The 15,853-nt window shown below is 41.4% G+C and overlaps 1 protein-coding gene across 1 annotated transcript in view; it reads left to right on the top strand.

Annotated features, from left to right (window-relative positions):
- DNAH3 (dynein axonemal heavy chain 3) overlaps positions 1 to 15,023 on the top strand; it is a 172,248-nt gene extending 157,225 nt beyond the window's left edge. The window contains exons 55-62 of the mRNA XM_027773745.1: positions 857 to 1,101; positions 3,282 to 3,398; positions 6,260 to 6,414; positions 7,230 to 7,397; positions 7,820 to 7,962; positions 10,169 to 10,373; positions 11,084 to 11,221; positions 12,406 to 15,023. Coding sequence (XP_027629546.1) covers positions 857 to 1,101; positions 3,282 to 3,398; positions 6,260 to 6,414; positions 7,230 to 7,397; positions 7,820 to 7,962; positions 10,169 to 10,373; positions 11,084 to 11,221; positions 12,406 to 12,759 — 1,525 coding nt within the window. The 3' untranslated portion in view covers positions 12,760 to 15,023. The remainder of the gene's footprint in view (positions 1 to 856; positions 1,102 to 3,281; positions 3,399 to 6,259; positions 6,415 to 7,229; positions 7,398 to 7,819; positions 7,963 to 10,168; positions 10,374 to 11,083; positions 11,222 to 12,405) is intronic.
- The last annotated feature ends 830 nt before the right edge of the window (positions 15,024 to 15,853 follow it).

Below are 15,853 nucleotides of genomic sequence, written 5' to 3' on the forward strand. Positions count from 1 at the left end.
CGGCCGTTTGGCGGCGCGGCTGCTGTGTGCCGGGGCGGGAGCCCCGGGCCGTCTGGCCAAATTCTCCATATTCTTAAAGCACATTTCAAATACTACCTCCAATATGACAGGTGAAATCAAACTTTTTCTATAAAGGGTCAGATAGTAAATATTTTAGGTTTTGCAGGCCATATGATCTCTACTAGAGTTATTCAACTCTACTACTGAAGGGTGAAAGCGGCCACAGACAATATAATATATAAATGAAGACACATAGCCATGTTCCAATAAAACTTCATTTACAAATACAGGTAATTAACTGGATTCAGCTCCCTGGCTATTTTCTCCTTCCCTATAGTTTGATTTTATGATGCTTTGGAGTATAACATCTCAATCACTCGCTCTCTCTTTTTTTTCCCCAAGCCCCACTTTTCTGTTAGCAATAAGGCTGTGATTATATGGTGGTTAGAAACAATGCTCCATTCACTTAGGTCACTCCTATGGTGTTTGGTATAACACTTTACCCATACTTGTTACTCAGAAAGTCCAGCAGGGGATGAGTGATGGGTGTAAGAGCAGGGACTTTGGAGTTAGAGTCCCAAGTTCACATCTCAGTTCAGCCACTTCTAAGTGCTTTATCCTTGAAAATCCATCTGACCTCTTCATTTCACTGTTTCCCCACTGGTATAAAGAGATAATAAATCCCTTTTCATAGTGTGGTTGCAAGAATTAAGGGAAATAAAAGAATACATATTAAATTCTTAGCATAGGCTTGGCATCTAATGGTGCTCAATAAATGGTAGCTATTACTTTTATTGATGTTTTTCAATATAACTTATTGCATTGCTCTAAATAGTTGGGTCTTTTATTGTTCCAGACTATGGTTAACCAGCTATCCATCAGAGAAGTTTCCAGTCAGCATTCTTCAGAATGGAATCAAAATGACCAATGAACCCCCCAAAGGGCTCCGGGCCAACCTTTTGCGCTCCTACCTCAATGACCCCATTTCAGACCCTGTGTTCTTCCAAAGCTGCACAAAGGTGGTGATGTGGCAAAAGCTGTTGTTTGGCCTTTGCTTCTTCCATGCCATTGTTCAAGAGAGGAGAAACTTTGGACCCCTAGGTAAGCAATGGCAGTGTATAGGTTGCCTGGGGTAGAAGAATCATGGGCAGGTGCAAGTATGTACAGGTGTGCATTCAGGTTTGCACTCAGATAGGATTGTCAGTAAAATGCAATAAGTATTTAGTATAAGTATGTTCCACGCAATATTTGGGACATACTTATATTAATATAATTTTTTTGATTTATCTGAAATTAAAATGTACTGTCTTGTATTTTAATTTGCTAAATCTGGGAACCATATAACCATGTTTATGTCAATGTCAGGGAGAGAGGGGAGGCTCCCAAGTCAGAGGTCCCCTAATTACTGAATTAATATGAGAGAGGACTGGAGACTTTCCTTGGGCATGTGTGTGCCTATCTTAGGCACAATGACTATTCTCCAGAGTGTTGTCACCAAGTGACTGATAACATTTAAGGTAGTTCTCTTTATGTTTGTGTAACAATGAAAGACAGACATATACCTGGGGAATTGGTGTTTGTTCTTGCTAAATCTGGGAACCATATAACCATGTTTATGTCAATGTCAGGGAGAGAGGGGAGGCTCCCAAGTCAGAGGTCCCCTAATTACTGAATTAATATGAGAAAGAGAGGACTGGAGACTTTCCTTGGGCATGTGTGTGCCTATCTTAGGCACAATGACTATTCTCCAGAGTGTTGTCACCAAGTGACTGATAACATTTAAGGTAGTTCTCTTTATGTTTGTGTAACAATGAAAGACAGACATATACCTGGGGAATTGGTGTTTGTTCTTAAAAAAAAAAAAACATTTCTTTATTATCATGACCTATCCACAGCCTAATATATGAGTAACTTAATAATCTTCTTAAAGCAGATCATCAAAACTTTTCATTACAAATGCCATGTCATCATGTTTTTAAGACTGAATTCTCTTTCTCTCACCTATGGGGGCCTTTGGGTACCTTTGGTTCAGTGTCTTTGAAATGACCTAATTCAGAGTATTCAGAGTACTCTTAGCAGGTTTTTAGAGTTAGATCAGAAGTCAAATTGTTCTCTTTGTAGTTCTCTCTGAGCACCTCCTATTGTTCCTTCTATTTCTATACTCTAGCCCCTGTTAGTTCCACAGAGCCCCTGAGTCTTCTGCTAGGCAGTGGAGGGACAGAAGAGCCAAGTGAGACACTCTGTCTCTGTCTGCATTTCATACACCACATTCTCCTACCACCACTGTCCCATTCACACTGGGCCTCTACAAATCCATGCAGCAGTCTGGTTTACAACTAGCTTTCCAGTTGTGATTCATTTGCCAGCACACGCAGTTTATTATTTTGTTATATTGTAGTCTGAGTTGGATGTGAATGTTTAGGAGGATATCAAATGTCTCTGTTGATCCCACCATACCTTGCTGTCCCACACCAAGTCCAGTTTGCACATTTATATCACTTGTCCATCCCCAGTTGGCATTTATTATACCCTTGGAGATACAGTGGCAGTTTCTTCAAAGCTGGCCATTCAGTTCTCCCAAGAGCATGAGGAGAGGAATTTTCAAAACCAACTTAGTTCGGTTGCCCAATCACAGCTACTACTCTCTAGCTATGCTTTAGTGTTATTTTTGGAGCTTACTGCGTTATCACAGTATTCCAGCCAGGGTGAATAATTCTCATTCCACAAACCCCAGAATGTTAACATCTTCCTTAACAAATGGGGAGATCTATAAGGAAAGTGATTTTAGAATGGATGTTTTCTCAGGCAGAATGGCTCCCACGTTGGCAGTAAACGTCAAGGCTAATAGTTGGCTGGGCGCTTGATATTCATGAGGCTGAAAGAGGCTCTTGATTCATAATGATGCTTAACTTCACTGGCTGGATCTCTGAGTGGAAATGAAGAGCTCTCAGCACTGAATTTTTTTTTTTCTTTTTTTCTTTTTTTTTTTTTTTGAGAGGTTTTTGCTATAGAGAACATGTGCTTGCCAGAAAGACAGAGAGAGACAGAGAGACAGAAAGCGAGAAACCACCCCCTAGCGGGGGGTGACCACACTGCAATCCCTTCTCCTCCATCCTCCTCTCGGCATCTTGGGCATGCACGCACACGCGCACAGCATGAGTTTAAGCCACCGGGTCCAGGACACAAACCACAGTCAGCTACATGGGAGTCCAGTGACATAGCCATTATGCTAACTGCTTTTCCCAGCACTGAAGTTTTTAATGCTTCTCCGCCTCTTGTAGGTTGGAATATCCCTTATGAATTCAACGAATCTGACCTCAGGATTAGTATGCGGCAGATCCAGATGTTTCTCAATGAGTACAAAGAGGTGCCATTTGATGCTCTGACTTACCTGACAGGTACTTGTGGGAGGAGCTTTGTTGCTGTTAACCTCCAGTGTCTCAGCCCACCTTCCGGCTCTTCTGCTCCCATCTCCATTTATTTTTAAAATTTTTGCTAGAGGGTGTATGTATTCCCTAGAGAGAAAGGCCAGGTGGTGGGGTTGGAGATTGGGGGAGAGAAAAGAGCACATTCATGGAGAATGGCCATGCCACAATCCCTTTTCCTCCATTTCTCCTTTTGAGATTTTGGGCACACACACATGTTTTTTAAGACACCAGGTCTGGGACTTGCCTGCCATGCAGATCCAGCTGCTTTAACAACCACACCACCAGCTGGCCCTCCATTTATTTATTTACTCATCCCTTCTCTCATTCATTCGTTTAATAAGTCTTACTAATGTTAGTCATCGTATTGGATATTACTAAAAAAATTTAAGGGAGGAAAAAAACCCATGTTCAAGTGACTCGCATTCTGCAATAGGGGAACAATATAAAGAAGTAAAAGATAATACAGGTAAACTCAACAAAAGAAATGTATAAAATGGAAAGGTGGTAAAATGGTTAAATCTTGGGGTTGGGGGGAGATGATCATGGAAAACTGTCTGAAAAGTATAAAAGATGGATCTTGAGAAATGAGTAGGAATTTTACAAGTGGAAGAAGCAGCGGGGGGAGTGGATTTGGGAGAGAAGAAAAAAAGCATTCCCAGCAGAGGGATCCTGAGGTGGAAACATTACTAGTTGTTTTGTATTAAAGCAACTATTAGCAACCTTTTACTAGTCACCTAGTATTTATCAGCACATAATATGATGGCTGCAAATGTATAAAGCCTGGTCATTTCCCTTAAGGAACATACTATGTAGTCTCAAAGACAGTAAATAAAATAGTGATATGTCAAATAGGATACCATGGCTAAATGTAAAACGCAGCCCAATGGCGTCTTCAAGATCACACACAATTATTCTTCAGCTCCCTGTGTGAAGGAGTTTGTCTGGATCCTTTCCCCAACCTCATGGCAGGATCAATCCACTGAGTCTTCACAGCCATCACGAGCTCCATTAGTAACCATATATTATAGCTGAGGACACTGAGGCTTTAGAGGAGTGGTTCTCAACTGTGGATGATTTTTCTCCCAGTGTGTGTTTGGCAATGTCTGGAGATGTTTTTGGTTATGATAACTAAAGGAGGGTGCTACTAGCATCTAGTGAACAGAGGACAGGGATACCACTAAACATTCAGTAATGCACAGGATAGTTCCCTAACACAGAACTGTCCAGTTCAACATACTAACAGTGCCAAGGTTGGGCCAGGCCCATGGCCTAGTGGTTCAGAGAGCTGGATCCTTTATGGCTGATTGTGCAATTTGAATCTCAGCTCTAGCAGCTTGTTGAACAAGCCAAGTGTGTATATGCCCCAAATCCTGACAGAATGGAGAAATGGAGGAGAAAAGATTGTGGTGTGACCATGCTCTTTTGGGAAATGCTTTCTCCCTCTGTCTCTCTGTGTCTTTCTTTGATGGGTGTCTGTACCCTTTGGAAGTTAAAGAGGAAAAAAAGAAATTGGGAATGACCCCACTCTTCAGGGAACCCTTGCCTGTGTCATGTTCACACACCCACCACCACCCCCCCCACACACACACATACATACAAACACACACACACACATACCTTCTTACAAACTTAGTGCACTGACCCAAACTATCAAATACCAGGTGGCACCCACAACTATAATATTATAGAATTTGGTCCAGCTGGAAAATGTGTCATGAGGTTGGTGAGCTACATCTGACATCCCTCCAAAGAATTACCTAATTCTTTTTGTAGACATTTGAATGGGGGCCAGGAGGTGGTATGGTGATTGAGGTGCTGGATTTCCACATGGCCAAGTGTGGATTGAGTCCTGAACATTTGAATGGGGGCCAGGAGGTGGTGTGGTGATTGAGATGTTGGATATCCACATGGCCAAGTGTGATTGAGTCCTGAACCTGGCAACTTAAGGGTCACACCAGGCAAGTGTGCATGCATGCTCAAGGTCCCAGGAAGAGAATGGAGAAGGGACTGTGGTGTAGCCATCTCACTTGGGGGATGATTTCTCACTTTTCCTCTCACTGTCTCTCTCTGGTGAGCCCTCTGGCAAAAAAAATAAATAAATGAATAAGTAAGTAAAATAAACCTTTAAAAAAAAAAGAAATATGAATGTAGAAACCCAAGTCTCAGAGAAAGTTGTTAAAAATTTAATGGAGATAATGGAGGAGAGACTAGGGAAAGTCCTATCCCAAAAGCACTATATATACCTAATAATCTCAGTATTCTAAAATGTATGTATTCATAATAGCTGTGATTAATTGCATGCTTTCTCTATGCTAAACATCATGCTAAATGCCTCACAGACATTATCTCAGTGAGTCTTAACGACAACCTTGCAAACTGGGTATTGCAATTATTTTAACTTTTTTTGCCCAGTGAGAAACTGCTATTAAGTAGCAGAACTGGAATTGCAACTCAGGACTGTTCATGCTAAAGTCCTTTCCCAAAACCACATTTTTAAAAATGCCTTTCACATATATGTGTATATGCACACAGAAAATAAAATGTTTGGAAGATGCTTAAATACAAATACTTGTCTTTGGTAGAATTCCTAGTGGTTGTATTGTTTTTATTTTGGTTTATCTTTCTTTTCCAATTTCTAGTATGGTGAGCATATATTATTTTTGTAGCAATCATAATACGAGAAAGAACTTTTCATCCCAAACTGAGCAAGGCTTCTGCAACCCCATGTCTCAGCAGAGTTCCTTGGCTGGAAGAATCCCATTTCAGGTTAATGATCAAACTCGTTATAACCTTCCCTGGGTTCAACAACTTCCTCTGTTGGTTGTCCCCAGGGGAATGTAATTATGGAGGTAGAGTGACTGATGACAAAGACAGACGTCTCCTGTTGTCCCTTCTGTCCACTTTCTACTGCAAGGAAATTGAGCAGGACCAATACTACCTTGCTCCTGGAGACACTTACTACATTCCTCCTCATGGCTCCTACCAGGTGAGGGGGGTAAGGAGGGCCCTCCTTTTTCCCTGGAGCAGCTCAGTAGTCTCCACATGGATAGAGCCTACAGTAGAACCCAAAGGTAATCTTGGGCTTCCTGACTTTGGACCATAAGCTAAGTCCAATACTCCAGAAAATCTAAAGAGAGGCATTATTGTTGTTTAATGATTGCTGGGTATTTGGTAGACAAGGTCTTTCCAAATATGTGTTCTCTCTGGGTTTAGGGGTGGGAGGAAAGAAGGATGGGTAATATGAAGCCCTGGTAGTAAACAGGATGAAAATTAATGCTTGAAAACAAAGGTTTAGCAGGTAACAAAAGAGGAGGGACAGGACACTAGAGAGGAGAGTGAGAAAGTGGACTCAAGAAATCTGGATAAAAGATGAGAAAGAGTTTGCCTTTGCTGATCACTTGTCACATGCCAAAGCCTTATTCCTTTACCATTCCATTTGTCTTCCCATTTATAGATGAGGGAGTGGGCTTTTGGACGACTAGCCTGAGATTACACAATTAGTTTGTAATAGCACCAGGGTCCAAACCCAGTTCTGACTTCAGAGCCAGGACTGCCTTGTATAGTAGTAGAAAGCCAGGAATGGGAGGGGAGGTACTCATCCCCATCTGCCCAGAAAACTGTATAAGAAAGAGCTTGTGATGTGTTCACACAGCCTGTGTGTGGGGGTGGTGGGCAGGAGCTGTGTATGTGTATGTGGTCATACAGTGGGATTCCTGTTTGGGTTGGGTTAAGTTAAGCCCTGAGTCATCTGTGGGTTCCCAGGGATCTTGCATTTATGTCAACTGAAGATTTCCTTTCCAGTCCTATATCGACTATCTCAGGACACTCCCTATCACAGCCCACCCAGAAGTGTTTGGCCTCCATGAGAATGCTGACATCACCAAGGACAACCAAGAAACCAACCAGCTGTTTCAAGGCGTGCTGCTAACCCTCCCAAGGCAGTCAGGAGGGAGTGGGAAGTCCCCTCAGGTAACCAGGCTTGAGCCGGAAGACATAATTCAACCTCCTGGACAACTGTCCATCTAGTAGCCACACAGGATCATGCGGGTGATGACCAAGAAAGCCAGAAGTGGAGGCCTGGCAAACCTTGGGGTGGGGAGTGGGGAGGAGGTGTCAGTTCTCTGGTCTTATTGTCAAGAGTCCTTAGATACAAAGCTAAAAAAGAACCAGAATTTCCAACATGTCAGTTATAACTTTCATGTTTCTTTTGCAATAGCCACAAATCACCTCAACTTCATTGTATAACATTTTTGAACTAATAGGTTGTCAGGAAGGTCATGACACATTTTTGCATAGAAAAACAGACAGAGGCTCACTACTTTGAGTTTACCCAGATAAAGCCACAGCCTCAGTCTTGTTTCTCACTCACATGTCTCTGACTGCACTTTAAGGAAGTGGTTCAGGAGCTGGCCCAGGACATACTCTCCAAGCTTCCCGAAGACTTTAACCTAGAAGAGGTCATGAATTTGTACCCTGTGGTCTATGAGGAATCAATGAACACTGTCCTGAGGCAAGAACTCATCAGATTCAACAGGTGGGCCAGATGCCTTACTTGGATCCTGGGCATTAGAGTGTAAGGGGTAGGAACTAATGAACATTACCTGAGATGGACACTTGATAAGGAGCTTCTATACAGAGCAAGTGGTTTGCTCCTCCTATTGGGAGAGCTATAAAATAGGGCCATTTCCAGCATGTGTTGGCCCAGGATGTGTCGCTCCTACTCATTCTATCCTGGTCATCATTTGACATCTAGAAAGTCAGATTAAAACCAGTACTAAGCATAGGCTAGTAGTAAAAGCCATCATTAAAGTCACTTTTATTGAGTACTTAGGTCTGAGTATGTTTCCAAGCATTGTGCATGGTTCTCATTCAAACCACACTATTTCTTTTAAAATAGGCACAATTATTAATCCCTCTGCCACCATTTTACAGATTAACAGATAATAAAACTCATCTAGGAATGATGGGCTGTAGTTCCCGTTCATCCAGTCAAACACCAGACCTGTGGACTTCCTTCTTGTGCTACCCAGTCTCTCTGAAGACCACTGGAGCTCAGCCTTGGTGGTTGGAGAGGCCTTCACTAGCTTTTTGCCAATGGCTGCAAGAGAATAGGGTAGCAGCAATCCTATCTCCCAGTGATGATCCATATTAAGCAATACTCTAATATTCCTCCTGATTACCTTTTTTTTTTTCTTTTGCCTATTTACCCAGTGATATGGGAAGCCCAAAATGACTGTGACAGTTCAGCCTCCAATTTCAAGAGAACCATTACTGTAACTCCTGGGGCAAGTGTTCATTCCTTGGGTATTAAGAGCTCTTAACTAGCAAAGTTCATAGTTATAAGAATTACAAATAATTTTTTTTAAGAAGATCTTTAGGTGTGGGACCAGCAGGTGGCATAGTGGTTAAGGCACTAGATACTCCCACATGGCCGACAGTGGTTCAAGTCCTGGACCTAGTGACTTGCCTTCTCACTTTTTCTCTCTAGTTCTCTCTGTGACTCTGTCTGGTCAAATTAAAATAAATAAATTAATGAATAAACAAAATTAAAATAATTATAAAAGAAGATCTTTAGGTATAAGAGAGATCTGTGGTATAACCCCTCAGATGGTGTTTTTGCCTCTTCACTCCTCAGCAAACATGTGCACCAAAGTCTGAACTTTAAATTCCTCTTGAAATGAAAGTTTAGTAATTACACATCCAGGAATCCCTTTTCTGTGTTTGGTCTCTTTCATGTTTATTCAGTTAAGAGTTTGTAAGTCTTTGGAGATGGCAAACTCTTTCTGGTGGCAGATTCTTTGATACTTTCAAGTGAGTTCATTCTGGGCTTGGCTGGGCCTCAGAATACACAATGCCAGAAAGAGAGAAGGTGATCTTGGCATCTCTCAAGTTACCCTTCAGTTGCCTTTTCTGAGATGTGCCTCTCATAGTCTATGAAAAGAACAACTTTGGCAATATGGATCAAAACTCTTAAAACTGTGTGTGCCTTTGACCCAGAAATTCTTTTACTAAGAAAATAATTAGGGACCAGAAGTTGGCGTAATGGCTATATCACTGGACTCCCATGTAGTTGACCACAGTTTGAGTCCTGGACCCGGTGGCTTAAACTCATACTGGGCATGTGTGCGCACGTACCCAAGATTCCGAGAGGAGAATGGAGGAGAAGGGATTGTGTTGTGGCCATCCCACCTGGGGGGTGATTTCTTGCCTTCTGTCTCTCTGGTGAGCGTATGTGCCCTATAGAAAAAACCTCTCCAAAAAAAAAAAAGAAAGAAAGAAAGAAAATAATTAGAAATTTGCACAAAGGTTGATAGGGATGTTTGTTTCTAACACTAGTTTTCACAATAACAACAATCTAGAAATAAGATGTTTCAACAATAAGGGAATAGTTAAACAAACTGAAACACTTGTCAGTCTTTAAAAATGATATAAGTTTCTATTTATTAGATTGGAAAAGTATTCCCTATATACTAAAAAGAAAAACAGATTATGAAAAGATTGTATAGTAAGATCCCATTAAAAATTAATTTGCATTTACATAGAGGAAAACCTGGAAAGGTACACATCAAAGTTATCTTTAGGTGGTGAGGTAATGGGTGATTAATTTTTTTCTCAATTAATGATTATGCAGTAACTGACCTTTTAAAGATAAGAAAACTAAAATGAGACCTAGAGTCAATGTTCTTGAGTAGAATGAGGCCACTGGACAGCCAGGTTCATCAGTTCTTTTATTCTTGCAGGCTCACCAAAGTGGTTCGCAGAAGCCTCATCACTATTGGCCGAGCCATCAAAGGGCAGGTCCTGATGTCTTCGGAGCTAGAGGAAGTTTTTAATAGCATGCTTGTGGGTAAAGTGCCAGCCATGTGGGCAGCCAAGTCCTACCCATCCCTAAAGCCTCTGGGGGGCTATGTGGCTGACCTGTTGACCCGCCTGACCTTCTTTCAGGTATCTGGGAGCCAGGGAAAGTGGGCACCTGGCATGGTTATTTACACAGAGAGGGCAGTCTGAAATGTTAGATTAGAGGCAGGGTGAGTAGAGCAGGCAGACAGGCTGCCACTGCATCATTCCAGATTGAGCACCTGTGAACAGTCTTCCCAGAGTTGGGGGCAGGCGGGAGACTTTTCAGAGTCCTTAGAAAGACTGTAGATTATGGAGGCAAAAGTAGGAATTTACAATAAATGTCATAGACTGCTGGTCATGGGTCAGGTTTGGCCAATAGGTATGTTTGGTTTAACTGTCAGATAATTTTAAAATTATTGAGCTAATATATACACATTGGATTTTTACACTTAACAATCCAGATGTTTGTCCTGCAGAAAAATAGAGAACATGAAACAATGAGCCTGCACTCTTGCATGGCAACTATTGCTGGAGATGAATAGTTGCTACTCGGCGTAGACATTCTCTACTGCTACAGTCTGCACTATTCTCTATTGTATCCTTGGCACCACATTGCACTGGTGCTTAAAGTAGAAATATATTTCTCTGTACCCTCACTTTAAAAGTAGGAAAATACAAGCTAAACCAAGAGTACTGCCTGTTTCAAGAAAAAAATGAGAAAGAAGTCATTTCTTTATGGCACTGTTTATACAACTTGGCTTTGAGCTATCTTTGATATATCACTGATTTTGAATTTTGATTCCTTGGCTCTCCAGGAATGGATTGACAAGGGTCCCCCTGTGGTCTTTTGGATCTCTGGATTCTACTTCACACAGTCTTTTTTGACGGGTGTCTCTCAGAATTATTCCCGGAAATACACCATCCCCATTGACCACATTGGATTTGAGTTTGAGGTAGGAGTGGCTTTGAGTTAGGGCCAGTTCAAGTAGATAACTAGAGAAAGTAATGTTACCTATGTCTTTATGAGTCCAAATACTTCGGTGTGTTAAGGCCCAAATGCTTCTGAGAGTGTATAAATGAAGTATGTAAAGTATCTAAAAGCAACTCCCTATAAAATCAGAGGATTCCAAGGCTCTGTATATAAAGATGCATTTTTGCGTAGAAAACTACGTTATGACTTTCCTGACAACCTAATAGTTGTCCTAGGTCTTAATTTCTATTGTAAATGTACTTAACTTCATGGGCCTTTGAAGATTAAGTTAAGACAAAATAAATACATTAACAAAATAGGATAAACCTTGAAGAAAAGATAAACTCATCTTTTTGATGTTGAAATGATTGTACACCCAGAAATCCCAAGTGACTAAAAAACACACTTAGGGAATTCATAGGAGTATTTGTAGTGACTGAATATTGGCTAAATATACAAAATCAATAGCCTTTGAATTAGAAGAGGAAAAATATTTCATTCACAAAGAAACAAAAAAATTAGTATGTGAATTTTATTAAATGGAGTGTGTACTCTTTCTCCACCACTCCTTGTTCTCTCATACCTAGACCATCTTCTGCATTTACGTGATGGAATTTGAGTTTATCACTTCTGAATCTAGACATTGATTGCTGGAGCTCATTCACAACAGCTGACCAGAGCCAGCTGTTACCTTCTCAGGAATTCTATGAGCTGACCATGGTGGGAGTCTATACCACAGAAATAGACAAAACTGCAAATTAAAACTTTATTCCTCCTGTCCCATCCCCAGGACTGTCTTATCAGCCTGACTCTGAATCCAGATTTAACTCCTCCCCTTAAAGATTCAGGTCCTGAAAAGAAAGGGAGTGTGAAAGGTCACTAAGCATATTATTAATGTGGCATTCTTACTCGTACTTTAGTGCATTCTATATGCTCACCATTTATAATGGTGAGCCTATAAGGGTAGCATGTTGACTAAAGATCAGATCTGGCCAATGTATGGTAAGACTATTATCACAGAATCTCTACTGTCCTTGGGGATGTACCCTGGGAAAGACAGATGTTGCATCCAGGTTGCATTTTGGGTACCAAAAGATTCCAATTGCTAATGCTGCCCCATATGGGAAAGCGGCAGGTAATGGAACTCACAGCTTTCTACTCTTCCAGGTAACAACCCAAGAAACTGTCATGGAGACTAACCCAGAAGATGGGGCCTACATAAAAGGGCTTTTCTTAGAAGGTGCCCGTTGGGACAGGAAAGCGATGCAGATTGCAGAGTCTTTCCCCAAAATCCTCTATGACCCACTGCCCATCATTTGGCTGAAACCTGGGAAAAGTGCAACGTTTCTGCATCAGGACATTTACGTGTGTCCAGTCTATAAAACAAGTGCCCGAAGGGGCATCCTCTCCACCACAGGCCACTCTACCAACTATGTCCTCTCCATTGAGCTCCCAACCGATATGCCCCAGAAGCACTGGATAAACCGAGGGGTAGCCTCACTGTGTCAGCTGGATAACTGATGACATGTCTCAAAACAGAAAATAAAAGGCATTTCATTCTTTACTATAACCTACCTTCCTTTCTTGAGAGTCACTTGGTGTAATGATGAGAGTGCTAATGACAATAATTACATTAATGGAGCAACTGCTATTAGCCAGGTATTTCACAGCAGCCCTATAAAGTAGGTTATTACTCTTATTTTATGGCTGCAAACTTAGATACACTGAAAGTAATATCTTCCAGATCAGATAGTTCAAAGTAGTATTTGAACACAGGCAGTGAGACTCATCACCCTAGACTTTGAGTTATTTGGCTAAGTTCTCTTGTTATTTATTAATTTTTTTCCTATTATTTTTCTGAAACTGTCATGAAATTTCAATCACTTCTTCCCTTGTCAATCCATTTTGAGCCCACTATCAAGGCCTCTGAGAGACTGGAAGAGGCTCTTTAGTTAAGACCCTTCGTTAAGGCTCTTGATATGTTTAAAATGTGTTACTAACAATAATCTCATGCAGTAGGTATTATCTCTATTTTACAGGTGCAAAAATGGAAGTTTAGAAAACTAACTAGCCCAAAGTTCCATGCCTCATCATAGAAGAACTAGGACCCAATTGTCCCTGTACTAGCCTACACAAATGGGCTGAAATTTCACGAAGAAAGGGAAAGTCAGAGAACCAGTATTTGTTGTATGTCTATTAGGTGCAAAGATTTGTGTACAGGCTTTTAGATGGCTTATTTGACCCTATGTTGTGGGAATGATTGTCTTTCCCTCTAGAAGTTCAGGGTGATCAAGTAACTTGCTGAGGAACACTCAGCTCTTTCCCAGTACAGTCAGATTTTGACCTGTGGTCTGGCTCCTGAACTCATGCATTTTTTTACTACCACATGCTGCCTCCCTGCCAAGGACTTGACTGTGTTATGATGCAGAATCTTAGAAGAGACTACACAACCATCTATACAACCATGTCCAAGAAATTTTAATCACTTGTTTCTCTCTAAAGGCAGCTGGATGAGAATACTGAGATGGAAATCAAATTTTGATATATTACTTTTTCACTCTCTCATGTAGTCCTTTGGTTGTAAGTGACTAGTTTCTTTCATGGTGTTCCACTGGCCACTTCAATAAGTAAAGATATAAAGGTGCTTGAGAGCCTACATGTGTTTGCCCTGGGCTTCTCTGCCTCTTCACTAGAAAAAAACGTTCTGACTCAGGATCTTTGATTTTTCCTGAATGTGGGAAGCTTCTAAGAATCAAATAAACATATTCCAGAAAAGCGCAGTTTCAGTTTTTCCGTGGTGCCGAGCAAATTCTGACTGAAGAATCTGGATTCTGAGATCAGTAAATCATCCCAGAGATTAAGTGAAGGGGGAAAAGTTCCAAATCTTGCCAAGGGACAGTAAAGAGACAGTGAGGTGGATCCAGTCCCTGTTAGCTCAAAGCAGGTAGCTTACCAGTTACTTTTTCAAGAAAGAAACACAGTTTTTATCCAACTTTGGGGAAAAGAATCAGAATGAACAGATGGCTGGGACTGCTGTATTGTTTAAAATGAAATTGTTGGGAGATGAAAAGATGGTCAGGATCCCAAGTCCCTGAATTGGATGGGTAAGTCACAATGTGAGCTATAAAGGAGCTGGCACTGAGGGGATTACTAAGAGAACAAATGAATTTTAATTACAGTTATCTAACTCCAGTTTCAGCAACAAAACGCTGAGGGAGGCAGGAACAGACTGTCTCATTCCTCAGGGGTCAAGAGATAGAATGTTTTCATGTCATGGATTAAGTTTTTATAATTTAAAAAAATTCCTTTGCTTTGAAAAAGAAAGATTGTCTTAATTTGAGGTCATTTTCTACTGGGGCCATTGTGGTAAATAATGTCTCCTCCTGGGAAAAAGCAATATGCTCTTCAGAAATCGTGGTGAGTTAGAGGCTGGCATTCTGAAGCAGAGATGGCCAGAGATCAGCTCAGTGAGAAGCTGCAGGACCTGCCTATAAATAGCTCAGCAGATGACATCAGACAAAGCTTGTCATCAAACTAGTCCTTGCTCTTTAAAAATCTAGCTATTAGGTAAGCGGTTCTGTTCAGATCTTGTCTATATTAGAAGAAAATGCCACTGAAGGAGAGGATATAAGGAAGGTAGTAGGTCCTACCTTTAAAAGACTGAAGGGGATTTGTATAGTCATGGAGAGAAAATGGGGGGGTACTATTAAAACACAAATTCTATGGAAGATTTGATAGCATATTGACGGTTTTTTTTTAATGTATCGGGGCTAGTGAGGTGGTGTGGTGATAAAGTTGGATGGATCTCCCATGGCCGACTGCACAGTTTGAGTCCTAGACCAGGTGGCTTTAAAAATACTTCAGGAGGGACCAGCAGTTAGTGTAATGGCCATGTCACTGGACTCCCATGTAGTCGACCACGGTTCACGTCCCAGACCCAGTGGCTTAAACTCACGCCGTGTGTATGTGTGTGCGTGTCCAAGACCCTGAGAGGAGAATGGAGGAGAAGGGATTGCGGCATGGCCATCTCCCTGGGGGGGGATATCTCGCTTTCTCTCTCTCTGCGTCTGTCTTTCTGGCGAGTGCACGTGCCCTATAGCAAAAACCTCTTCAAAAGAAGAAAAAAAAAAAAAAAAAACTTCAGGCACATGTTTAAGTGTGCCCCAAATCCCAAGAATGGAGAAGAGATTGTGGTGTGGTCATTCTCCCTGGAGGGGTATACTTTCTCACTTTCCCTTTCTCTTTCTGGCAAGCACATGCTCCCTATAGCAAATTTTATATGCACACACACACACACATGCATCTTTGCAGAGGGGAGTAGGCATATAAAAGTCATACATAATTAAGATTCCCGGCATGTGGAAGATATACAAAGGCTGGCTAACAATTAGATGGACTTTCATCTTGGAGGAGGCTGGGTGGGAAAGGTAGTTTCTATACTCAGTAGAGTAAAGCCAAAATTGTACATAGTCAAAATCACCTCAAGTTTCTCAAAAAAAAGGACCACAACAGAGACAGGCAGGCCATGTCCCACTTGGTCTAGCATAGCAAGTTTTTCCTTCAGTGCAGGAACATGCCACTAACTTATTGACACCACCAAAGTCATTGGCTTGAG

The sequence above is a fragment of the Tupaia chinensis genome, unplaced genomic scaffold, assembly GCF_000334495.1.
Source record: "Tupaia chinensis unplaced genomic scaffold, TupChi_1.0 Scaffold000367_1, whole genome shotgun sequence".
Classification (NCBI taxonomy): Eukaryota; Metazoa; Chordata; class Mammalia; order Scandentia; family Tupaiidae; genus Tupaia; species Tupaia belangeri.